The 26,507-nt window shown below is 44.9% G+C and overlaps 1 protein-coding gene across 2 annotated transcripts in view; it reads left to right on the top strand.

Annotated features, from left to right (window-relative positions):
- The window catches only part of MPPED2 (metallophosphoesterase domain containing 2), a 163,966-nt gene extending 145,987 nt beyond the window's left edge, over positions 1 to 17,979 (top strand). For both annotated transcript variants that reach the window (XM_072969708.1, XM_072969710.1), the window contains 3 exons: positions 10,543 to 10,658; positions 13,858 to 13,971; positions 16,564 to 17,979. In XM_072969708.1, coding sequence (XP_072825809.1) covers positions 10,543 to 10,658; positions 13,858 to 13,971; positions 16,564 to 16,682 — 349 coding nt within the window. In that variant the 3' untranslated portion in view covers positions 16,683 to 17,979. The remainder of the gene's footprint in view (positions 1 to 10,542; positions 10,659 to 13,857; positions 13,972 to 16,563) is intronic.
- The last annotated feature ends 8,528 nt before the right edge of the window (positions 17,980 to 26,507 follow it).

Raw genomic sequence — 26,507 nt, 5'->3', positions numbered from 1 at the left:
TTCCCACCACTCGGGGTTATTGTGAGCTAATGAATGTGAGAATGATTTGTAACAAGTAAAGTGCTATGCAGTTATATAATGTTGTCTACAGTTAAACTGCAATTCGTCAGTGAAATGGAAGATGAATTACCACCAGCAGACTGATGCCTAGCACGTAGCAGGTGCTCAGTAAATATGTATTGAATTACTTGGATGAAGAAAGGACTCTGCTGCTCAAGACTCCTTTCTGTCCCCACAAATGGCAGTGGGGAGGAGAAAGAAAGAAGGCAAGCCCTACATCAGCTTCCTGAACTCATCCCCCAGATCCACCAATGTCTTCACACAGTAGAAGAAACTGCAAATCTCTCCAGCCACACTCAACTTGCATTTGGCTGTATAGAGATTTTTACGCTGGATACATTTTTTTCCAGATGATATATGGTCAGTATAGAAGAAGTAGAAAATAATAGACAAATAGAAGGAGGGGGAAAAAAATCACCCCAATTCTCCCCCCACCCCCGAGATAACCATTCAGCATCTTGGTCTGTTTCTTTTTTCTAAGCATGTCTTACATACTTGGGTTCATGCTGAGCTGGCACATTAATACTTGGCTTTTCCACAGGCCAGCAAGGAATGCACATTTTCTCATGAAGTCACAAACTCTTCATGGACTCTCATTCTTAGTTCAGTTCAATGACAAATGCTTAAGCATCTGCTCTGCACCAGGTGCTTGGAACATGGTGGTGAATCAGACCAAAGTCATGGAACGTCAAATCCTCCTTGTTATGTTTAATGAATGGCTGCCTAGTATTCCATGGTCCACTTATCACTTACTCTCTTTGGATCTACTTTTTCCAGGTTGTCTTTCTTACCAGTGCAGTGCACCCTGGATATATGCCCCTGCTGCCCTCAAATATGAAATTGTACAAAAAGAAAACAGTATTAGCAAAATAAATGTGTGATGACACACAGCCACACAGGCACACTCTGAACTCAACTCAACGTAATAAAATATTGTATTATCCTCTCTTGTGGGGCAGGTATCTCATCGGTCCATCCCTGCCTGTTAGCATCCATTCTTGAGGGTTCACTGTGTAACAAGACAAAATCCAGCTAACCCTGAGCCCCACCTTGCCTCTATTTCTTACTGCTCTGGGAAAGCTAAGTTAGACAAATACTCTTCTGGTTAGGTTTCTGTGACATGTCTACAGGTAGGAAAGGGCAGGGTGGGGGAGGAGGGGTGGGTGGCAGGTGTTCTCCGCCAAGTTTGCTGAGTACCTGGCAGTCTTTCCGCCTCCTCCCTGTCCTGGTCATCTTGTGCTTTGGAGCCAGCCAGGCATGTGACGCACACGCCCCTCGCAGGCTCATTGTCTAGTGGGATGTGGTTCTGTGGTCCTGGGGTTAGCTGCAGAGCCTTCTTAAGGAGTGTGCAGAAGGAGGTAGAAGGAGAACCCGCACCTCCCACCAAAGTCCTACCAGCTGTACCCCAGGTCACTACCTGGCCAGTCTGCCCTTGGCATTGCTGGGTTAATTCTCAGATCATTCTGATGGTCCCCAAGCTCCTTGGAAATTAAGTTACTTAGAAATAAAGGCCAGTATTTAAAGACTTCTGTCCAGGGGTACTTTTCTACCTATAATATGGCGAGCTGTGGATTTATCCTGGAAACTGCATTCAGTTTCGTATTCCCAGCAACTGCCTTGCCAGACCTGGCTCATAATAGGCATCCAGGTCATGTCTGTTGAATGATTAAATGCCCCAGAAGGGCCATACCGATCCCATCCTCCGGGCTTCCAACTCAGGACCTATGCATTTCCCGAAGAAAGGGACTCAGACTTATCATCCACGACTCCTTATGGCCAGGCTGAGTGCCTGGCACATCCTAGACTTTCAGAAACCTTAGGTGAACAAAGTGCATGCTGAATACATATACAATGGAATATTTGTCAGCAATAAGAAGGAATGAATTTCTGACAGTGCTGCAGCATGGATGAACCTTGAACATACTATGCTAAGCAAAATAAGCCAAACCCAAAAAGACAGATGTGGTAAGGTGGGACACCTGGAGGGGTCAGATTCATGGAGTCAGATTCATGGAGACGGGCTGGGGGAGGGAGAGATGGGGAGCTGTTGTTAACGGGGACAGAGCTTCTATCCCAGCTGATGGAAAAGTTCGAGAGATGGATAGCAGTGATGGTTGTGCAACACTATGAATGTACTGAATGCCACCAAATTATACATTTAAAAGTGGTTAGAATATTAAATTTTATGTTACACACATTTTACCACAATAAAAATTACTGGAGGAAAAGATGAATGCTGCTTTTGTTTTTTAATTCTCTCCGTCCATCGAGCCTCCCTTTTTCTTTCAGTCTTGGCTGTGATGTCCCTCTTTGAGGAATCTCTCCTGCTGGGGCTTAGAGATCAGACAGGGCAAGTTCCACTGGGGGCTGCTCCGTTCAAGGCCTGTCCTCTGGTCAGGGCGCCCTGATACCTGGTCCTCTGATCTCCTTGGCCACGTCTGCAGGCACCACCGCATAACGCCAAGTCCACTTCACCTGCCCGCCAAGGCAGAAGTCCTGCCACGGTCTTTCCTTTCCCTTGTCGGGCTCTTTGTATGATGGACGGGAATGGATTCCCTCACAGCCCTATGGGAGGGAAATGGATTGAAAAATCTTCCTCTTCCTGCTGTGAACTTGTTTATAAGATTAAAGACAGGTTTTCTTGGGAGGGCCAGGCAGATGCTGTAACATTATTTTTAATAATTCAGGGCACACCAAGTTCAAAAACAGGTCACAGTGATTTTTATTTTTTCTTGGTTCCTAAAGCAAACAATGCTTACACATCTCCTTTCCAGCAGGACAGAGGAAAATGGGTAACGGAGGCTTGATTCTGACGCTTGCTCCTTATTAGTTATAAAAAGGGGACACCGTTGACGTGTTTGTGAAGACCCTGGTGTGTGCTGCCTTGGTTCACAAAGCACCTGTTTGTAGCTCACAGGCCTCAGGTGACTACTTGGGTGTGATCTGTTCCTGTCCTGTCTACGGCAGCAGACCACGTTATTCACCCAGGCCTGCCCTTTGTCAGTATCTCTTTTCATCCCAAGAACCTCGTAAGGAAAGACCAAGCTACAGAGTCCCAGTGACATGACGGGACTAGACAGCTGGTACGAGCGAAGCCGGCTCTGCCCTTTGGAGGCAGCTGAGCCCGTGGTTTGGGCGAGGCGGGCTTCCCAGGCAGCTGCCCGGGGGGTCAGCCTGGCCCTGAAGTTCAGCTTTCCGCCCCTGTCCTGGTCATGTCAGTTGCCATGTGCGTCTCTTTGCTGCACAAGAGGTGAAGCTCTTCCATGGGCTAATGCGAGACATCGTCCTAATTGCATGGAAGAGTAACTTCCAGGCTGCCAAGTGGAGGGACTTGGGGAGGGAGAAGGCTGGCTTCTTAAACAAACTCTAGAGCTACAAAGAGCAAAGGAGGCCAGGGAGGAGAGCGGGGCAAGTGTCTGCCTTTCATCTGGATAGTCAGGATGACACATCTGGTGCCAGGGAAACTGCTATTTCTAACTGACGGGAAGCTTTGCAGTCGAGGGAGGGCTGAGCTGTCAGGTGAGCCAGAGATCAAGAATTATCATGACAGCTTCATGGCATGTGAAAGGCGCTGTGAAGTGCAGTGTGATTTTAACCAGCGGTGGTTAAATTAGCTTCCCTTGGACCTGGTGTGATGTGCAGCCGAAGAGGGGCCGATGGCGGCTGGGAATGCCCGGCCCCGAGGAGGTAGCAGCCCTGAAGCACCACCATTTAGAAAAGAAAGGGGATGTGAAAGCTGGCTCCCGGTTTCTGAGTTTTGCTTCACAGAGGTGCCAGGCGGCGGTGACGGCTTTAATTAGAAGCGTGTCGATTCCCCCAGTGAACCTTTCTGAGCCCCCTGTTATAAATATTCCGAGGACCCAAAGCAACCCCCTTCCTTGAACTTCCCCAGTTTAAACTCCTGTCAAAATCTAGCCACCTGTACTTGCCAGCTAAGCAGCCTTGACTAACCGTTTTGCCCTGTGCGCTCACATTCCATGGGATTGTCTGTGCAAGACTGAGCCGGCCAGCGGGCGAGGGAGGGAGGGAGAGCCTTTCTGAGAAACTTCCACTCAAAAGGGAGCTGAGGAAGTGCCTTTTAATAAGTAATCAGCCAGAGGAAACCAGGCTCTATCTAGCCATCTAGTGATGCTTGCCTGTGCACTGGGGACTTTTCCAAAGTCTGGAGCAGCAGGGTCTATGATTTGCTGAGCCGTGGCTTGGGAAATTCTAGAGAGGAAAAAAAACAACATGAGCAATTGTGTGTGTTTCTGTGTACATATACACACTGCCGGTTTTTATCATACATAAATTAAAAGCTGCACATTAATACTCTGTGGCTGTACTCTGCCAAAGGTTTTACATAAAGTATCTCCTTGTCTCACTTTATCCACATAGGCAGATACTCTGTTTCTTTTTGAAAGGTAAGGAGACAGGGACCTAGAGAAGCCAGCAAGGAGCAGGCCTGGGGCTTGAACATGTGTCTGTTTGACTCCATAATCCATATTCGTACCCACTGTCTCCAAGACAAGAATGGCTAACTTGTACAAAACCCCAGGTCCTCAGAGTTTCAAGTGGCACAGCTCTGAATGAAATCTGGGTGTTCCGTGAGCTTGCACCTTTTCCCTTCACCGCTTTCATGCAGAATCCCAGCAGAGCCCACCTAGGGCTTCCAAGCCCTCATCTCTGCAGGAGGCACCTAGAAGACTGTATTCAAAGAATCCCAAGTCTTTGTGATGCAGCCTTCCACGACCCATGGCCTAAGGGGAATTTGTTGGCACTGACTGACACCAGGGCATTGAACCTGAGGACTCCACCTGAGCTGAATAAGTCAAAACTTCTCAGGGTCAAATCCTGCTTTCCTGGGGTGCACCCTGCCCCCACTGAAGTCGGAGGGGGAGTGAACAGCCATTCACCTGTCCAAACCTGGGATTTATGTTCCGGCAGCTCCCTTCCGCCTGCACCGCAGCATTGTGTAAGGCAAACACGGATGACCTCTGCAGCGGTTTCATCTCGTCGTGCTTCCATGCAGCAGACCTGTTTTGTATTGACATTGTCTGGAACGAGTTCTGCCCAGGTGAACTCCCTTTGCACCTGCCCTGGACTCAGCCCGGAGAGGCCAGGTGCCTCTAATACTGAGAGCAAGGGGGAGGGCGCCTTGAAAACACCCGCAGCTTCCTTCCATCTGAGTCTTCGGTCCATTGGCTTCAGGCAGCTGAAGTGCTCCCCTTCTTTCCAGGACTTTCTAATTCCTGTCTGGGAGGGGCGGCCATGGGCTCCGATTGGCCCGACTGGCAATAGGGTGCTTTGTGGGACATTTTCTTACAAGTTGGTTCCCATGTGGCATTTGTTAGTCACAGCTAATTATTAAGTCCTTGGCCGAGGCCGTAGACATTGTTCCCTCGGATTCCTCCCTCCTCCTCCTCCTCGTCTTTCCCCCCTCGCTTCCCCATTGCTACAGAACAGAACTCATTGTGGGGCTCTGGAGGTTGGCTGTGCACACATTTTCCAGTGAACCCCTGATGGGCTCACAGCTTGGGGTTTCATGTTTCAAGTTGAAACTCAACTGGATAAAGCATTATTCATTGATGCTGACACATATGGTCTCTGCTCTGTGCTGTTCTTTCTCCCACACTGGACTCGGTCCCTTACAGGCAGTTTAAGTAATTCGCAGCATTTACTCAGAACATTGATAGTCCTACATAGAATGATAGAATTCAAAGATTTCTAGGTCATGGAAAGATCATCAAGTGCCAGGTTTTTGCCAGCTGTGCTCAGAGGCATAGGTCAGAAAGGAGGAGGGGGCTGAGTGAGTGAGCAGGTTCCCAGCCCCTTCCTCCCCATCCCCCAGCAAGAGTGCCCTGGCATGTCCCTGCTTTGGATCGGGGGCTTCTGCACAAGATGTCTGCAGCCTAAAAGCATTCCTGAACTCCCGTAATCGCATCCACCCACTCATTCATTGCTCAGGTAAGGAAACCGGCCCACTGAGGTCCTTCTCTTATCTAAGGGTCCTGTGAGTTAGTGAATTGATGCCAGAATGCGAATTAGCATGGTGGTCTCCCACCTCTCTATGCCCCATTTATTATGCCATATGGGGATAATTCTGGAGCTCCTCGTGGGCTGCTTTTCCCATTTCCTGGTCACTGTCTTAAGGAAAAAGCCTTATGTGGAGGATCTAGAGGAACAGAAAGCACCTCAGAAAAGCCATACCAGCATTGTTGAGGTCACCCTACATTTGCATTAAGGGTCTCCTCCATCACCCAGTGCCATGGCACCTGCTGGAGTTGCACAGTGCACAGCCTAAGAGGCTGTATGGTTCAGTCCTGTTTACTTTATGTATGTTGAGGGCCAAAACCAAAATTGGGCTGGAAGATTTTAGTTCAGCCTTGTGCAAAGAAGGAACATGGGCTTTGGAGTCAGCAGATCTGGGTTCAAATCTTGTCTCCATTACTTACCAATCCTGGAAACATGAACAAACTACTTGATGTCACGGATCTTCAGGCTTTCTATCTAAAAACAGAATGGCTAATACCCAGCTTAAGGATTGTTACGAGGAATTAAACGTAATAGTCTGTGTAAAACCAAACTCCGACGAAGAGTATCTCAGGGACTTGATAAATGTTCATTTTCCTATAACTTAACCTCTCTCTCATTCTCACACACATACAGGTTGAAGTCAGAATAAAAGCCCAACATTTTCAAAGTTTACCCTTAACTTGGAAACGTCTGGATTTTGTCACAAGCTTAACATTGACCAAATAAAAGTTAAGGTATCTGTAGACCATGGGCCTGTCTTAATCTTTTACAGAGCACTTGTAAAAGTGAGCATTTCCTGAGAGGGGATAGGGCTGTGGGTTTCCAAGAGAAAATTCTGCGGCTGGAAACGGGAAAGAGTGAAAAAGTTAAGTCTTGTTTGTTTGACTCTGGAAGCCCCCGGGATATCCTGGGGGTTCCAAGGCTGGCTGCTCTCGGACAGACTCTGGCGGTGAAATCAGAGCCCCTCATTGTACCAGCTACTTGGGTGTGCTTGGGACTCCTTCCAACCCTTCTTTATTCGCCATTCAGGCGGGAACCATAGGCCCAGAAGCTTGTTTTCAAAATCTAGGAAAACAGATGTTTTTGCTTATTTTTCTCTCTCTCACGCCAGAACGCTCACTGAGTTTTCATTGGATTCTGAACTGGGCATTTTTTTTTTCTTTTTACTCTTACAACAAATCTTGGGAAGGGGGGTTATTATTGTAACATAAAGGGGAGAGATGGACATTCCAAACTGGGAAAGCTCTATTTTAGACTCGAATGAAAATGCTTAAGATTCTGAAGGCAGGAAGTCCTCGGAGGTGAGAGAGAACAAGGCGGACCCCTTGAGCGTGGAAGGAGTCTACCTGGCGTCACCCCCAGGCCCGCAACGTGGGGTCCATCCCTGAAGGACTGGGGTGAAGGGTGAGCACGGCCTTTTCCTCGGAAGAAACCTAAAGCACTGCGTCTAGCTGAGCAAGAAGACAGTGCGGCTGTGGGAGGGCTGCGCTGATGGACAGATTCTGAGTACCTGGCGAGGGTCAGGCCATTCACAGTCCCGCTGTTTTGTTACCTGCCCAGAGAACTCAGGTGTTGTGTTCATTTTCTGTTGCTGCCGTAACGGGTCACCACCAATTTAGTGGCATATAACAACCCATATATTTATTACCTCACGTTCTGTTGGTCAGAAGTCTGACGGGGGTCCCGCTAGGCTGAGATCCAGGTGTCAGCAGGGCTGCGTTCCTTTCCGGAGGCTCTTCCGGTGCGTTTGTTTTCTCTCCTTACCTCTTCCCGCTTCTCGCAGCTGCCCACACTCCTTGGTTTGTGCTCCTCTTCCTTCTCCTTCAAAGCCAGCAACAGCAGGTGGGGCCTCTCTTATGTGGCATGGCTCCAATCTCCTCTTCTGCCTCCCTTGCCCACTTTTAGGGACCCTTGTGGTTCCACTGGGCCCACCTCGGTAATCCAGGAGAAGCTCCCTCGTTTAAGGTCAGCCGATTAGCTCCTGAACTCCACTGGCAACCTTTTGATCCCCCTTTGCCATGTAAGGAAATATATTTATAAGTTCAAGGGAACAGGACATGGACATCTTGGGCATCTTGGGGGTGGGTAATTATTGCCTACCGTAGATACATAGGTTATGTCTACCCTGAATATAATAATTGTATATGTTAGGACTCTTTCAGTTGCAAGAAGCGGGATCGAACTCAAGCTAACAAGAAGAAAAGGGTTTTGCTGGCTTATATGCTTGGAAGGGAAACACGATTTGCTTCAGGCACAGCTGGCTCCCCACGCCCAACAAGGTCATCAGGGCACTCTGTTCTTTGCGATGGTTTGCTTCTCAGGCACAGGCTGTCTGCATGGTGGCTAAGCTAGCTCCTAGGCACTGGCAGGCTTACGTAGCTCTCAAGACTCAGGGTCCCAGAGAGGAAACCATAACTTCTTTTTAGGTAGCACCAACAAAATCCTGAGGGTGACTCTCACTGGCCCAGCTTGGGTCACGTGTATCTCCCTAGACTACTCGCTGTTCCGGGAGAGGCAGTACGTGCTTCCCTCTAGAGCAGGGATGAGTCCGCCTTACCAGAGCCCGGGGAGGGAAAGGTACTGCAGAAGAAATTGTCTCCAAAAGAGGGGGAACGAGCTGGGCAGGCAGGACCCGTGGGTTTGCGCTCCAGCGTCTTGTGGCTGGATTTCAGAGCCGTGCAATTGATGTATTATTCCAGTTCAGTGCTCCTTTGACTTCAAGCAGTAAGACTCTCAAACTTGAAAGAGTACAGAAGAGGGCTCCCTCAGGGCAAGCAGTAAGTTAATTCAGGTAATACGTAAGAGGTCTAAAAAGAGGCATTGCATGGTGGTTTAGGTCTGGATTCGGGGACCCAGCTGCTTGGGTTTATGTCCAGTTTATCGGTTGTGTTTACTTGACATCTCTGTGCCTCGGTTTCCTCATCTGTAAAATGTGGTTAATAATAGTACCCGCCCCATGAGCTTGTTGTGAGGTTGAAATGTGTTAATACAAATAATGTGCTTTGACTCGTACCTTGAATAAACACTCAAATAATAGCTTTAATAAGGATTATTATTATTACATTGCTATGGTTATTACAAGTAGGTTTCCCGAGGATGACTTAGGGACTTAGAAAGTGGTTAGGAATCAAGTCAGATGCTTCCTTGGTTTCTCTTTTTCTAGCTGAGGTCATAGTCTCTGACCTTTGGAACTTACTCTCTCAACCACCTCAGTGGGAACTAAGGCTCTTGCCTGTAACGTGGATTTCAGGCGCCATCCTGTCATTTCTGGCCTTGACTGTACATGTCTACACATGTACTGGTCAGTGTTTGATGAATGCTGGTCAGTGTTTCTGAGGGCAGAGTCTCCAGGGACTGATTAGCTGGCCCCTGATTGGCTGTAGATAGTAAATGTTCCCTGTTTGATTAGCTGTGACAGACCGGGTGCCCTGGTGCACAGGGTTACCTCTCAGTAGGCATGGCAGGGGCATGAAGGGAAGAGTTGGGCTTAGCCGGAAATTTGACCAACTTGTAGCAAATGGGAATTTTCCTACAGAACACAAGAGAGTCAGTTTCAACAAATAATGGTTACGTCTGGATGTCTGGGGAGAGGACAGCAGTGGGCACTGTTTCATTCTGGCATGATTTTAGCCTGTAGTATTTGTAGAGAGAAATGGATCATTCTCCCATTATGATAGTGGTGGAGACATTTTCAGCTCCATTAGAAATGCTCATTGGATGGACAAAGACCCCATTCATTTCTACAGGGAGCATCGATCTCAGAAACTCATTCCTGGAGCAGAAGTTTCTGAGAGAATGGAGTACTCACATTCACTGTCAGGAGAGGGGATTCCAGAGTGAGCAGGGATGTGCCCAGAAATCTTCCCTTTGATGACAGGAGGAAAATTCCACAGTGGCTTTTTGTTCACTGTGTCCCCTCTTACCTTTCAGAGCCCCCGTATTTCCTCAGTATTCTCAGTCGGGAATGTTCAGAACATCTCTATGTGCGGAGGGTTTTGCCTTCAGAGCACACACTTGTCCTTTTCTCCAAGGATTTCAGTAAGAATCCTTCTGGTGAAGCAGTTCCACAGTGCTAAGGAGGAAGAAAGGGTACTGATGGAATCTCTAAGCTCTCAGGCACTACAGGAAGGGCGGAAAGTCTTTGGATCGGGGTGGGGCATCTTTAGGAAGCACTGAGATTTGGAGGAAGACAAAGCATTGTTAAGGTTTTGATAGAGTTCGGCTGGCAGAGTCTCCACTGTAAAGGCACCTGTGCCCCTTTCTAGTTGAACAATTCGTGGACTCCACGCTTGCTTTCAAATAGATTGGTTTTGAAGCAGTCAACAAAAAAGCATCCTGCTGCCAGGGCCAGCCATCAAAACCAGAAAAGAGTGATGCAAACCGTGGGGGAATGTGCGAGAGAGAAACATTGTAGAGCGGAAATGTGGTTCTGCTGGCCTCATACCATGTGCATTATCTCCCCCAAAGGACCCCGTGGTTTAATGGATGGGGCTTTAACCTCCCCAGAGGCCAGTCCCTGCTGGACAAGTGGAACCTCATCCCCGAGGGCATCGACATCCTCATGACACACGGACCTCCTCTAGGTGAGTGAAGCAAAGGTGATCCTTTCGTCACACGTGATGCCTGTTTCCCCAGTCAGGATGAATCATGCTTCAGGGACATAATCAATTTCCTCCAAAGAGAAAAAAAAAAGGTGAATACAAAAAGAAAAGTCAGTGTCTTTAAAGAAACCCAGTATGATAATTAAACTCAGCAGTTCTGCTGGGCTTACAGGTGTTCTTAAAATTGCATTTTTTGATTTAGTCAAGTCAGGGAAAATCAAATGAGTATGGAGCACCACAGTCTTTTGAGCTTGATAATTTATTCTAAGAATTGTATTCACCTTGGAGTGAGGAGGGTGGGGTGGGGAGCGGAAGGAAGACACAGACCTCCCAATCACAGGGCTTTTGAATGGCAATGACATGATGGAAACTCTTGTTCAAAGAAGCTCATTTTCCTTTTCTATATAATAGTGGAACCCAGGAGACCTTTCAAGTATGACATTTGCTAATTATACAAGAAAAGAATCCCCTTTTTTTTAGCTAAGGTGTTAAGGACTTATGGTGAACTTTACTTAAAGATACTCATCTTACAGATGCAATGAGCCTGCATTCAGCATTCAAAGCTGCCTTCAGTTATCCAGATTACGGGTCAGAAGATGGTTATTTGATTTATACAATTATCTTCTAATTATTCATGAGCTTGTTTGCAGTTTGGGTTAGCCACAGAACATTATTCTGACAGGACTACCACCTGGGTCCTTCCGTCTACCAGGTGTCTATGATGCCAGCCCCCTTCCTTGTCAAACTAAGGCATGCCCAGGCAATTCAGATGCTTCACTTTTAGTAGGAGAGTCTTCCTTTTTTTTTTTTAATTGTGTTGAAAACCACATAACATGACATCTCTTCTCTTCACAAATTGTTAAATGTGCAGTACTAGCAGTGTTCTTCATCATCTTGGTTTGGGAGAGAGGGGAAAAACGCTCAATACAGAAATAAATGATTTTCTCAGTTTTTTTCTGTGGTTTGGGGTTGCTACCCATCCAGTTCTCTCCTCTGTCAGCCTGAAAAAAAACAAAAATAAAAACAAAAGAACCTAACACCCATCCCCTAATGTGGATTTAATCCTTGCAGATACTTTCCCCTCTACACCACTCCATGCCGCCTTCCTGCCTTTACCAGGGACGTGCTGTGTGTTTCACACAGAAACAGCGGAAGGGAGGACCAGGGCCAGAGCCATCGTGGCACTTTTCAGGGATGGGGAGAAGCCAGAGAAGGGGAGCGAGGTCGGTCGCAGACAGGGAAGTTGTACAGATCTGCATAAGATCGGCACTTCCTGCCTTTTTCCAGCATCAGAATCATCTGACCTTTCTTCCCCCTCCCTCATACTACCCACTCCGTACTTTACAAGATTAGACTTATCAGTAAGCTTTATCAAGTCATAATTAATTTCATCTCCCTATTTTGCAGTCATTCGAGACAAACTAAATCATTCCATTGCTGGCTAAATATTCTGATCCACACGAGTTACACAGGAGACCCTCCAGAGACCCCATCCCAGCCAGCTGGGTCCTCTCCCTGGGCAGCCTGGTTGGGCGTGGGCATGGTCCCCCTCAGGCTGTTTACTGGGAGGGACCTGGACATCCTCAGCGTGGAAACGTATACGTGTCTGAAGTGTTATTTGGAAGATAACTTTGAACACAATGGTTGATTCGCAGTCTTCACCAAGTCGTTAATTTTGGTACAAAAGCAAGTGGCAGCAATAGTAGATCTGAATTAGCCTCCGGAGAATTCAGACACCCCTGGAAGTCTTACGAGAGGGAGGCTCCCATCGCGCTGTTTGCAGTGAAGCTGGAGTAATCCAGAGAGGGGCTGTGCACTTAGCCGAGTAAGAGCTACATGCAGGAGTTCCAACTGAAAGGCCAGGCAAAGTTTTCATGAGGTCACGTTGAGCCTTAATCAGTGTTGTTGCTGGGGTTCTCGGGAACATTCTGGACTAGGAGGTGGGGGTGGGCACGAAGCCTGGCCTTGATTTCTGTCCGGCGGGGGAGGGAGCAGTGGCACGTGGGACTTCACTATTAAGGTGCGAGCGGGACACTTTCTCGGGTGATTACATATGAGATGAGATATTTTCCCTCTTAAAGAAAAACACATGCATGAGGGAATATGGCAGTCACGGTGGGACTAAAGATTTTCTCCCTTTAATTAGCAAAGTTTTGAAACCCCTGGTTGGATTTTTATTGGGCCCCCACCTTTAATCCAATGTTTATCCCGTAGTCTCTAACCACTCCCCACATGCCAGCCAACATGTCTTTATAGAGATGCTAGATCTTCATTTCTACAGTTTTGCCAAAGTGCAATAAGCTGGTCTGTCCCTTTCTGCCAGGTCATTCCCGAGTGGTAGAAACCACCTAACGGAGCTGCGGGGTGGACCCCCCCGACCATGCTTTAGCCTTCTGTCCCCCAGCCCTCTTTACACCCCATCTTGCCGAGGTGACTGGATTCCATTCTGGGCCATAATCATTCAGGGGGCTGACTTTTGCCATAATTGATGTCAGTTCTTATGGATTTTCTGCATTAGGCGTAGAACTAAGTGGCTTTTACATAAAGGCAGTCAATTAGTCCCAGCTCACTGCAGGCCACCATGAGGGCACTGGGGTTGCCCTGTTGCTGAGAGGAGACCGGAGGACAAACTTGGCATTCCCAAGCTTTGATCATCAGGAACCACCAAGGGCTGAGAGCTGATGTGTCTAAAGAGAACAAGGTATCTTGTGGCCGGTTTATAGGCAGCCCCTCCCAGCCCTTCTTTGAACAAGCTTGGAAGTAGTCTGCTGTAAGAGATACAGTTAAAGAAAAAAAAAAAGAGAGAGAGAGAGAGAAAGAAAGTAACTGACTTGAGGGGAAAAGAGAGATTATAGGACTGCCGGGAATAAATGTCATTGGGCCCATGAAGAAGATTTGAAACCCATGGCTGAATAAATCAAATCCCTTACAGGGAAAAAAAAAAATGTTAATTAACAGGAAGGGAAAAAAATGGAAACCAAAAAAAAAAAAAAATTCAAGAACCTCAAGAAGACAAAGTGACGAGTAAAAAGTTCCTTAAAAGCCATTGTGAGCTTTAATGGAGAGGCTAAGATTACAGATAATGTAATAAACCTTCTGTGAGTTACGGCTTCCTGAAAGTCTAAATGAAACCTTACCTGAAGACAGAAAATTAAGCGTATTGATTACATTTCGCCCTTAGGTTTTCGAGACTGGGTTCCAAAGGAGCTTCAGAGAGTGGGCTGCGTGGAGCTTTTAAACACAGTCCAGAGGCGGGTCCGGCCCAAACTCCATGTATTCGGTGGAATCCATGAAGGTAAGACCAGGAGGAAGGAGTTCACAACATGCTGAGTCATTATCCGTGACCTCGTTTCACAGTGGGGACCTGGTTACACTGAGGACAACTGGAGCAGTGGTTTCCAAAGTCTTCTTAGTAGTGGGACCCTTCCATGAGGTGACATGTTAGGACAGACACCCACATCCAAAGCTGTAAATATTTTATATGGACCTACTCTCTTTTTAAAGAGAGTGAACAGTAGGAAACCAGGCCTGGCCCACCTTTTGGAAAACCCAGCACTAATCCCAGAGAAATTCAGGAATCTCAGGGCTCTGGTGAAGAATGTTTGATAACCATGGCTGCAGAGCAGCCCTGAAGAAACAAAGGACAGATTTTCTCTTTAAGAGTGTCGGAAGAAATGGCCTGGATTTTAAACTAAATAACTTCTGTGGCCTCTTCCTATAAATATTGTGCTTCATATGGAAGGCACACGAAGACCCAGGAAGGGAAGACTCTTTCCAGAAAATAACCCTGGACGTGCAATGAAAGAGCTGCAGGTAGACATTTCCTTACTCACCTCGGAAAACCGTTTTCGGACTTCTCGGAAGTCGTCAGCACTGTCAGCTCAAGCCGAGGCTAAACAGCATCATTAAATCTCCCCTAAATGGGAATTGGTCCAGTGGCCATGTTCTGCCTTTCGAAAGTAAGCTGGAATCAAGTTCACAGAACCCGAAAGCCTCACAGGAAGCTTCAGGGCTCTAGGTTTGTTCTGTTCTGACTTTTTCAAACCGAGGGTAACTGGGCCTTTGGACAGACACGAGGCCTCTGTCAGCAGGCCTTAGGTTTTCTGGCAGTGCAGGCCTCTCTGGTTATAGATCTTGGTGTGCAGTGGGTGCACGGACATGGGCAACCTCCGTATTCCCTCCAGCTGCTGACTGTTCCCCAGAATTATTTGTGCATCTGCAGGTGAGGTGTTTAGGCCTGGCGCAGTAAAAAAACAGTTTGCTTTTCAAAGTCCACAAATCCAGGGGCTTTCTGGTTAGGCAGGTAATAAACAGCATATTGAGGATCATCCAACTGAGGCCAGAGAAAACTCAGCTTTCTCCAAGTGCAGGCACGAGCCGAGTGGCTGGAAAAGGGGAGCAGGGGCAGCTCCCCGAGAGTGGATCTCATCCTGCCCTGACTTTGAGCCATACTCCTTGAAAAGGAGGGTACTTCTCTAGGGCATGATACAGGCTGGAGGGGAGCGGGATGGAAGATCATACCTAAACTGCATTTCTGGGGAGCAGTTATCAGGTCTGAATTCCTGCATCATGCCTGTGAGGTTGCATTTCATCTTTTTTTTTTTAAATCATTAATTAGCTTTAAACTAGCCAGACAATTGGGGAATTCCACTGCAGTCCCAAAATAATAAACTTGCTTAAAAGGGAGGAGATCATATTCAAATAAACTTGTCTCGCTTGTATTCGCTTAAGACAGCTGAAGAGGGCAGAGAGAGGGCAAATACCAACCTCTTGATGGAGAGAGATAACAAGACTTTATGACCCCAGAACTAAACAGTGCACATTTTAAATGCCTCTTTTCTTCTCTTAAGAGATTTTTCCATTGACCCTCATTAAGTTCTCTGCAGGCTGACTTGGAGAAATTTTAGCAAATGGAAGGGGAAAAAAAAATCTTATCAGTTATTTCTGTAAGTCCTGATAATTTTTTTTTCACAGACCTATTTTTCTATGCCATAAGAGCCTGATAACACACATAGAATTACAAACTGAACTGCAGAGGCTGTAAGACAAAATACAAGATATCCAGGGAAATGTGCAAATTTGCAAACGTGCTAAAAATTTCAACACGTTAAAATGCATAAAAGGAACATACGTACCAAAGACCCAGAGAAACTTTCTTCGCTTTCTTCCAGTGGGTCGCAAGAGATTTAGAATGCATATGGGAAGTGTTTTCACTTGATCCAGTGCCAGGTAGGCGTAGGAAGCAGTGTCCCATGGTGATGTCTCTCCAGATCACTTGGACATTTGATTTCCCGATTCTTTTGAAGGAAACGGAACTGAGCAATTCAAGGAGGAGAAGATCGCTTATTGTTAACTTTCACTGAGGCAGTTTAGAGCTAAGTTTATAGATAAGGAAGCTAAGCATCCACCTCTCCCAGCTCCCAATGCAAAACTTGTTCCTTTCTCACCAGTCCTGAAGCCCATTTGGGGTTTGGATGATTGGATGCATTTTCCTCTGAGGAGTTTCTTATTGCTACTCACCCACTTTTCTAGAACTGAGTCGTTCATTCAGGGCTTTGAAATGAAAACTATACTTTAAAAAGAGGGGAAGAAAAGGGTTTTTTTATTCTCACTAGTAAAGAAATCACAGCCTCTCCCCGACAAATCTAGTGGTTAAATAAAGAAAAAAGAATCACTTTTCTTTGAGGTAGCAGATGCTCCCTTTAAAGAAATTAAAATCAAATCAGGAGGCAGCTTCTGAAAGCCGTCCCACCTAGGGGAGGCTGCACTGAATTTCATCTCACTGCCCACTGGCAAAGATTTTGTTGTTTTCCTTGTGTGATGGCCCTGCGTTGAGTCACTGTCATCGCAGTGCATTACAGTAAGTGTGACACTCTTCTCTTCACAGGGTACGGCATCATGACCGACGGTTACACCACGTACATCAATGCCTCAGCCTGTACCGTCAGCTTTCAGCCAACCAACCCTCCAATTATATTTGACCTTCCAAACCCACAGGGCTCCTGAAGCTCTGAACATCCAAGTGGAATGTGAGGGAAGGTCTAAAAACTGCCATTTTTCTAATTATAAACTTACATTCTCTTACTTGTTTATTTCCAGATCCTGTGAGGTTTTATTGTTTGTTTGTTTTTTTTTTGTAAATTGCTGGAACACAGATGATGCTAGAAGTTGTGCTTCTTTTTTTTTTTTTTAAATGGGGCGTCCATTTGGAATCAAAGGAGCATTGTGAATTTGTAAAATGACTTCTCTTTTCTCCAAGGCCACGCCATTGTAAATTGTTAGTGTTCGCCAAAGGACAGCCAAGCTTTCTTTTGAAAAGGTGACAGAAGTCTTATTTTAATATGCTTTAAGCTGAAAAAAAAGAAAGAAGAAAAAAAAAGAAAGAAACAGGTAGGCAGTGTTTTAAAAAACCACCCAGATTTGCACAACTGTTGAAGAGTATTGTTTTAAGTATTTTATTTTTTGATGTTTTTGTTGTTTTTATTTTTCTTGGGAATGCTTCTTATTTTGCAGACGTGGCCCGGATGTAGAGCAATCTTTTCAACAAAAGTAGGCGCGGAAAAGACTTCCCTTCACTCTTACTATAAAGAAAGCTGTGTCAAGGGAAGAAAACGCCCCTCCTTTAAAGGATGGCTTAGCTAGTGAGATCCATATTGTGGTTACACAAGGTCTCATTGTTTGTTTGTTTCTTTTAAATTATTTTAGCTTTAAGAATATGGAAATGGAATCTGTCAAGAGCAAGTATTTCATGCAGTAAAAAATAAAATGAGAGTGCAGACTCCTTTTTCAATATGGGTTTATATATATATATATATAAATATTTTTTGTGTATTATGACTAAGTTAGGAGTTTAATATTGCCAAGGACAGTACAACTGTAAAGGGATGCTTGATAGCAGGGCATCAGAAGTCCGAAGGAACTGACACATTTTCTCAGAACTCAAGGTCTTAAAGAGCTTGAGTTAAATCTAGGTACAGTCGCAGGCGTGTATAGACTTAAATGGATGCAACGGAAGCTAACTGAAATAAGGCTTAGTTGTCCTTTATATTTAAATACCCTGAATTGTCTTCTTACTTCCTACCCGCCCCCCCATTTTGCACTGTGTGTCGATGCAATCTTCGCTAGCACAAAATATTGTCGCTAATAGTCATTTCTGTTTTCCCATTGTAAATGCTGTTGAGCTTTATTCTATTTTATGTTATCTTGTTAATGAAATTTAGGAAAGCAGTTGTTTCTTTAAATTTATTGTGATATTCTATATCTAGCGGCCTTTATATGCAAATAAAACTGCAAGATTTTTAAATCCGTGCTATTTGGAGGGTTGGCTGGTGGGAGGATCGTGCTTTCGTCCTGGAGAGGGAAGGATTTATTCATATGCAGCCTCAGTACTCCCTTTTAGAGGAATTAGGATAAGTGACTTTTTTTCCCCCCAATTTTCAATAAATTTTTATTACCCGCCATTCACAGGCTGGCAGGTAGATCGATAAGGCACTCAGGGTACTTTTTCCTTCCATCAAGCTGTCATCTATCTTGCTGTTGATTTCAGAGGGTGAAGATTTCTTCTTCAGCCATGGTAATTTCTACAGGAAACAGGGACCATGCAGTGGAGGCTGGAGATGCTGTTGTGGGTGTGTGTGTGGTAGTAAGACGGCAAACGAGTGGGTGATAGAGTAACCCTGGCACGTTCTCCTTTGTCCCCAGGAGCAGTCAGCATCTCCCCCTCACTGTTTTGTTAATGATGTCCATCACTAGACTGCTATGGCAGCCAGGAGGTGGCAGGAGGCAGGGTGGGGAAAGCCACGTTATGGCTTTTGTATTTTCTCTGGAAGAGCCATTGAAGAAAAGCAGCACAGTCTTGAATCTGCAAGTATATCCCGGAAGTCTGCATTCCAGTCTCGCTATATTCTGACATATCTTCTGTTCTTCCTACCCATGGTGGATCCTTTGGTGTAATTCCTGAAAAGCATTCTTGATTTCAGGGGGAGGGTATAGCTCAGCGGTAGAGTGCATGCTTAGCATGCATGGGGTCCTGGGTTCAATCCCCAGTACCTCCATCGAAACAAACAAACAAACAACAAACCTAATTACCTCCTCCCCCCCAAAAAAATTTTTTCTTAAATAGTGTGATACTGGTGAAAGGATAGACAAACAGATCAATGGAACAGAATGGAGAGCCCATAAATAGACTCACACAGTCAACTGACCTTGAAGAAAGGAGCAAAGGCTATTTAATGGAGAAAAGATAGTCTTTTCAACAAATGGTGCTGAAACAACCCGACATCCACATGCAAAAAAAAAAATGAATTCTTGATTTCAGTACCAGCAGAGTACAGAAAATGTTCTAGGCCAGAATTCCAGCTCAGACTCACATGTAGTCATCCCAGGCCATCATAGTTGTTAATACTTACTAAGGGTCTTGGATGGCCACCCGGAGCCGGAGGTGGTCCATGACCATAGTAGCTAAGATGTGCTGTGAGAGGTTAGCAACCCTTCTTTGACCTGCGACATCAGCAGAAGAGGGTCGTGACTTCAGGCTCATTCCCGGGGAGCTGGACTGAGCGGTAGAATGAATGGAAATTTCATCTGGTTACTGTACAGGGAGTTAGGCTCAGACTTCTGGAAAAGCTGGCTTTCCAGAGACAGGTGGATGATCGTGATGACAAGTGTGCATGCACAGCCCTTGAGAGCACGTCTGGACACAAACTAATTAAACTAAGCACTTACTAAAATTGCTTTCCATTGTGTGGGGGCAGGAAGCAACCCAGTCTGCTAAATCTACAAGGTAGACGGGCTCAGACAGGGCTTCCTTCAGCTGGTCCGGGTTCACCATGCCATACGTATGATCTGCCTGGGGGTGGGGGAAGCTAGATGATTGTCCCAAGGCCCGAAGCTTTCTCCACTGGGCCTTCCAACAAGGACACATCTGAAATAGCTCTTACAAATCGGGTACTTTCTATCACCAGGCTAGTCTGCTGAAGGGGTTTAATTTTTTGTTTCTAATGTTCACAAAACCCTAGGAGAGTTGACATAAGCCCCAGTTTTTAGATAGGGAACCAAGGCTCTAAAAGTTAAAGAACTTTCTCTAGGAAAATGGAAGTTCTGTCTGACTCCATCTCCCATGGCCCTTTTCATTGCCTTGCCTCTGGAGTGGAAAAACTGACACCCTCCAAGTGCTGATATAAGACTGATGCAGGCCTGAGGATACTTCCTGTCCCTGCTGGAGCACACTGCACATGGCTTTGCAACAGCATCAAGTTGAACCCCGTCCTCTCTGCTTGAACCTCGGCACGGTGTGGTGCAGAGAAGCACAGAGCCTAGAGCCAGTGTGCCTGCCCAGGTCCTGGCTCCATCTCTGACTGGCACTGATGCCTTTGGCTGGGTACTTACTGTCTCTGTAGAATGGGGGTGGTGATGATGACGAAGTTGTTATATGATGCGTTATATAATGTAGAGATCGCCACCTGGCATCTAGTAAGTGCACGTGTGGGTGTTAACTAAGGTCTTCCATGCTGCCTTGAAGTTTCCCACGTAGGACCTGCCCTGTTGACTTCTCACCCTCAAAAGCACCCGTGGCATTGATTCCAAAAAGCGTGTTTGTTTGCATTCCTTGGAAACTATCACAAATCTCTCTTTATAAGAATATGAAGAATGCCAAGGGCATTTGCTAGAGGCAGATAAGAGAGACTGACTTTTTGGTTTGGGTATCTTATTTTGCCAAATCCCATCTAATCTCAGAATAGGAAGGGGTCTGTATTCTTTCAAGTTGCTTTAAATGACACCCAAGGATCTCAGCATCTCTTGCCCTTTGGGTCTTTACATTTCATCTCACTAGCTTTTTCAAGCTCCATTAGTGGATTTTTTCCTCTACATTTTCTCCCAGTCCCCTGTTGTCCTATAAAGACATTGGGGTGGGAGGGTTGCTGAAATCCCCTTAAGAGGCAGGTCGCTGTTATTCTGACAGGTGGCCAGCGTTAAGCCTGCCTTCATCTCCATCCTTTAAGTAAATAAATACTGTGACCTAGGTCTTAAGTAGGAAGAAACAGAAGCTGCGAGGATTTGCGATTTGTCGATCGCAGATAAAACACTTGCTGAGCCCAGAATAATGTCCCCCTCCCCCAACCCTCATCCATCAAGGACGTGCTGCTTCGACATAGTTAACATCCACATACTGTTTGGTTTCCCAGTCCCTTCTCTTGCCTCATTCCCACTTTCCTAAAGGTTTTAAGGTACTTTTTGTTTAATTATAAAACCAAAGTGAATTCAGAGATTAAGTGAATTTGAGAGTTTGGCTGTGAGCTGAGGCATTTGGAAACACTGCTGGGCATAAGGCAGGAGGTAATTGGAGGTGGAGACGATTCCTGGACTAGACAGAAGGCTCTAAGCCCACTTCTGGATGTCAGCTTGTTAATGCAAAATGTTTTTCCTCCTGTGTTGTAGTGAAGTTTGCGGCATGTGTGTCCGCTCTCCGGCATGACTCTGCCAGAAGTTTAGAGCTACTTTCCCTTCCTTTTCAAGATGTCACCTCTACCTTTCTGTCCCTATCCTGCCTTTCCATGAAAAAGAAAACCACACTGATTCAAAAGTCTCCCTCTTCTCTGGTACCCATATAAAGTCACCTTCTACAGCTCATGAGAAGTTCAGAGAGGGTCAGTGGCACCACCATGATCACACAGCAATTCAAAGAGATAGCCCCACATTGGCATTTGGACTTTTTGAACGTGAACTGCTTTTTCAGGTTGGCATTTAGGAATAATCGAAGATGGGGAGATCAGTTTGACCAGGCATAATGTGATTTTGTAGCAGAAAACAAGTTGCTTTTATGGGACTTGTTAAACCAAATTATTTGAGGGAAAAAAAAAACCCTCAGAATCTAATCTCCAAAAGTTCCCTTGAGAGTTCACTCTCTTTCCTGTCAACCAGTCCACCTACAACTCCTCTGATGGGCACCCAGTTCCTCCTCCTGCAAAAGAGATGGGTACGTCGGTTCTGCTTTTTCTACCTCTGAACTTCGACAGCTTGCATTTTGACATGCACATGCATCTCCAGTCTGGGAGACGTTGGCCGTTGGTAAGAAGCACCAGACATGCTTGTTTTCAAGCCCAGCCATGCCATGTGCCACCAGGTAGTGTTGGCTGAGCTGCTTTATTTCTCTCAAATGGGGACAATGGGGATAATTCCTTCCTGACAATGGATTTGTCAGAGTTGATATAGTAACACCAGTAGGGCCCTGGGCCCAGAGAGCTATTATAATAAATGGAAGATGTTATTACGCTGCTACTTTCTTAAAGCCAAAGGAAAGGCAAAAAAGAAACATTTTGCTTATTCTTCTGTTACTCAGAGACCTTCACCAGAGAAAGTGAATTCCTTGCATTGGACTGAGTCATGGTTAAGTTGCCGCAAATCTTAGCCATGTATAAATCAAGCTCCTTAAATTCCTGTCTCTCTTTCTGTGAATCACCTGACAAAACACTTGTGGCAGGTTCTTCTCAACACCTTCTTGTTTCCTTCCTGAATTAGGGATGTCTTACAAGACAAAAACCTTGAGGTAAAAGGCCTTTCACATCTGAGAGCATCTATATCTGGGTAACGGTGAAAGAGAGAAATGCATTTCCATTAGGAAGCACGGCCACAGTGGTCCTAAAAGCACGGATAGACTAAACACACGAACGCAGAGAGCCTGCTCCCATCAATCAGCTTTGATTTTTATGAAGCCACAGTTACCATGAGGTGCATCTGAATGCTCTCAGAGCCCGCTTACCAAGAGAAAGGGCCTGTGATTTCATAGCCCGTTTCTGCCCCGACCTTAGTGGATGACCTCAGGAACAGGCTGAGCTTTTCAGTAGAAGCTCCTGAAATAGCAAATGACTTGGAACCCAAATGCTCCATGACTCACCAACATGCCCTCACACACGCACAGCAATAATGCTTAGGGAACAACAACTTGATCCTTAAAGGGACTCATATTTTCTAGAAGCCTCCCCTGAGTTCCCTTACCCATACTCAGAACACCCCTCTTTGGTTCCCCCAAGGCCCCCACAACACAAACATGCATACTTCTACCTGCGCCACATTCTGATTGTTGCTTGTCTGCCTGTGAGCTTCCTGATGTCAGTGGCCAGGGCTTCTGTCTCTGTATTCCCAGCATCTAGATCCAAAGAAATGCTTTGTTAATAAATTAGCCAGTGTTCGGCAGAAATTAGCCAGGCATGTGAGAGATGGGAGGAATTAATCACAGTTGAAATCAACAAAAATTTACTGAACTCTGGAAGCCCCATGATGTACTAGAAAGCTTCATTTGTAAGACCCAGTTCTTGCCATGAAAAGTCCTTACAATTTGGTCAAAAAAAAAAAAGATATTGGCACATGAAGTTAAATAGCAATAAGAGATTTAAATAATAGGCCAAGACAGTAATAAAAGAAAGTCAGGATCTGTGATACACAGGTTTCCAGTTATATGAGTGGCTGTCGTTATGGGGAAGTGTTAGCGAAGGGTGTAAGTCTCAGACAAGCGCAGGCAGCCACCCTAGCAAAGGGAGTCTGAGTGATAATGTCAATCCTGTGCAGCTTCATTCCTGGAGAAGAAAAACCGGTCTGGCCAGTGGCAATTCCAAGTGTGTCACGTAGCTGGTTTGTTTTCTTAATTTACTCTATGAAATGGTTTTCTCTAATGGCATGCCATTGACGAAATGCACCATAATGTCTTCATCCATCACCTCCAAATGCTTTTGCATGCATCAGTTGTTGACTTGTTTTCTCCCGTTCAGCACATAAATGAGAGGAATGATTTATCCAAGGCCACCAGTTACTCTTATGTGGAATCTGAAATAGCTCCCTGGAGAAATACTGCCCTGAGCACGTGTTTCTTTATGCTGCTCTGAACTTGTATTGAAGGGTGACTTTAGCCTGGGCTACGTTGATATCCTCCTGATCAGTGTTTCCTGAGGAGCTGGTCCAGGGGACCACTGTGGTTTGTAACGCTCAGATATGAGAGCTTGTATTCCTGTGTGTGTACCATTAGGGTTGCGTTATGGAGTGTGGAAAATAGGGCTTGGCCTTTGATGCTGGGTGTGGGCATTTGAACAAGTAATGAGATTCCCCCATGAGCTCTCTTGAACTCACATTCACCAGGAAGAGAAAGGCTATTACATGCCTGAGTGCAGTTCCCTTCCTTCTTTCAATTTGTCCCACTTCCTTGAACTTCTCTCCCCAAGCTGGAGACATCTGGCCCCTACCCCTTCAGAGTTTTTCACATCATTAGAGCAGAAATGAAAGATAAACAGGAACATCAAGATAACTCTTATCGGACCTGAATAGACATTTCTCCAAAGAATACATACAGATTGCCAATAGACACATGAAAAGATGTTCAACATCACTAATCATCAGGGAAATGCAAATCAAAACCACAATGACATATCACCTCACCCTTGTCAGAATGGCTATCATCAAAAAGATGGCAAAAAATAAGAGTTGGGTAGGATGTTGAGAAAAGGGAATCCTTGTGCACTATTGGTGGGAATGTAAATTGGTTCAGAAAACAGTAGGGAGTTTCCTCAAAAAAATTAAATATGGAACTACTGTACAATCCAGCAATTCCATCTCTGGGTATTTACTAGAAGAAAACAGAATTGCTATCGAAAAGATACCTGCACTCTCATGTCCATAGCAGCATTATTTACAAAGCCAAGATAAGGAAGTAACCTAAATGTCCATTGATAGATGATTGGATAAGAAAGATGTGGTATATATGTGTGCAATAGAATATTACTCAGCCATAAAAAAGAATGAACTATTACCATTTGTGACAACATGGTTGGACCTAGAGAATATTACACTAAGTGAAATAAGTCAGAGAAAGTCAAATGCTGTATGATTTCACTTATATGTGGAATCTAAAGAACAAAGCAAGTGAACAAATGTAACAGAAAGAGAGTTACAGATACAGAAAGTGAACTGTCCAGAGGGAAAGGGATTGAGGGTTTGGGTGAAATGGGTGAAGAGGATTACAGTCTTTCAGTTATAAAATAAGTCATGGCAACGTAATATGCAAAATAAGGAATATAGTCAATAATACTGCAATAATTTTGTGTGTTGACAGATGGTTACTAGACTTATCGTAGTGACCATTTCACAATAGCGATAAAATATTGAATCACTGTTGTACACCTGAAATTAACCTAATAATGTATGTCCACTATACTTCAATCAATTAATTTATTTTTACAAAAGATACTTTTTATCTACTGAAGTGTCCTTGAGAGAAGGCAGAGGATGACTTTCTTGAAGTAAGCTCTGGTACTGACTCCAGCACCACAAAGTTTTTATCTGATTAAAAGATGGTGATAAGTAAGGATTAAAAATTTGAAGCATCAAATAGTATAGAGACCCTGGAACATTAAACACAGCACTCCTATCTGTAGCATCAAAATTGGGGGCAAGATTTGAAATACCATGTTTAGCTTCTTAGTTCTTATCTCAAAAAGTTGAAAAATATAACTTGGAGGGTTTCTTTCACCTGAGACAATTTGATGACATCAATTTTAAAGAAATAAGAAAAACAGCGATTTTTGAAATACTTTGCTTCAAAGAAAACACTTTGTTTCTGTATTAAAGTATTGAGAGAGGGAAATAGACTATACCTCAACAATACTGTGTCTAATATATAACGAATTAACCCTTTTCCTTGACTGGCTCTATTTCTGGATATGAATGGAATTGAAATAAGATGTACAGAAGGATAACAACTTTCCTTACATTGTTTTCTAAAGGACTGAATAACCAAAGTGAAAAATCTGGAGCTAATCGTAAAACCTCTAGTTGTAGTGGAAGCAATCTCTTGGTTTCACATCTTATGAATGGAAGCTGTGTGTCCTGAGAAAAATCAGAAACTATGGTAGGTGGGCACTGTATTTCTCTTGCATTTGTATTTAACAGATCATCTTCCCAAAGCAAAATGAGGCCTATGAGTACAGCATCAAGGAATAGCAGTAAAATAGACCTGAGTTCAGAGATTATGCAAAGAAATGTACTCAATGAAACGGTGAGGTGGGGGTGAGAGAATGTGAATAGGAAGGAGAGAAAGCAAGAGATCTAGGTCCAAAATTGAATGAACTTTTGGATTTGCCAGGCCAGTAGGTGTGACTTTGATCAATAAGTGTATGTCTTATGATCACTTTCCTTTTTTTAACTATGAATTGATGGATATATCTACTCTAATGTTAGGACCCCTGGTTTTTTCATTCATATGAGGTCTGCTGGCTTTTATAGGGGACAAGGAGAGCTGGACTCCCCATCACAATCTATATGTGATGGGTTTTTTCCGACACAATCAACACAATGGCACAGGGGAGACTGTTCTATGAGGATATTACTCTTAAAGAAGACTTTTCCCAAGAAATAAATTATGTATCTCCAGTGAAGTGACAACATGCAGGCTACTCCAGCTCTACTTGTGGATTCAGCGATATCCCATTTATTGACATGAATATTTATATCCACGCCAGTCACACTGTGGCTGTTTGGTAGTACTTGTTGTGAATAGCTTGGTTGGGATGCCGAGGACATCACCTACTGGTTTTAAAGCTCAGCATTCTCAAAGCTATTTAGAGAAGCCCTTCATCATGACCACTTTGGACCAATGTTAAAAGCAATGCAATAGAGGCAGTCCCCTTTCATAGTCCCCCAAGTAATTGTTGCTGACCTAGAAGCATTCCGGCTGGAGATGTATGTTGGCCATTTTGTTTTCCTCTTAATGTAGTTCTCTTTCCACTTGAAAGTTTTGTAAAATTATAATGGTTATTCTTTAGTTGAATCTATGTAGTTTTTTTTTTT

This window comes from Vicugna pacos, chromosome 10 (genome assembly GCF_048564905.1).
Source record: "Vicugna pacos chromosome 10, VicPac4, whole genome shotgun sequence".
NCBI classification, from domain to species: Eukaryota; Metazoa; Chordata; class Mammalia; order Artiodactyla; family Camelidae; genus Vicugna; species Vicugna pacos.
The sequence above is the reverse complement of the archived record's forward strand: the minus strand, read 5'-3'. Positions and strand labels throughout refer to the sequence as shown.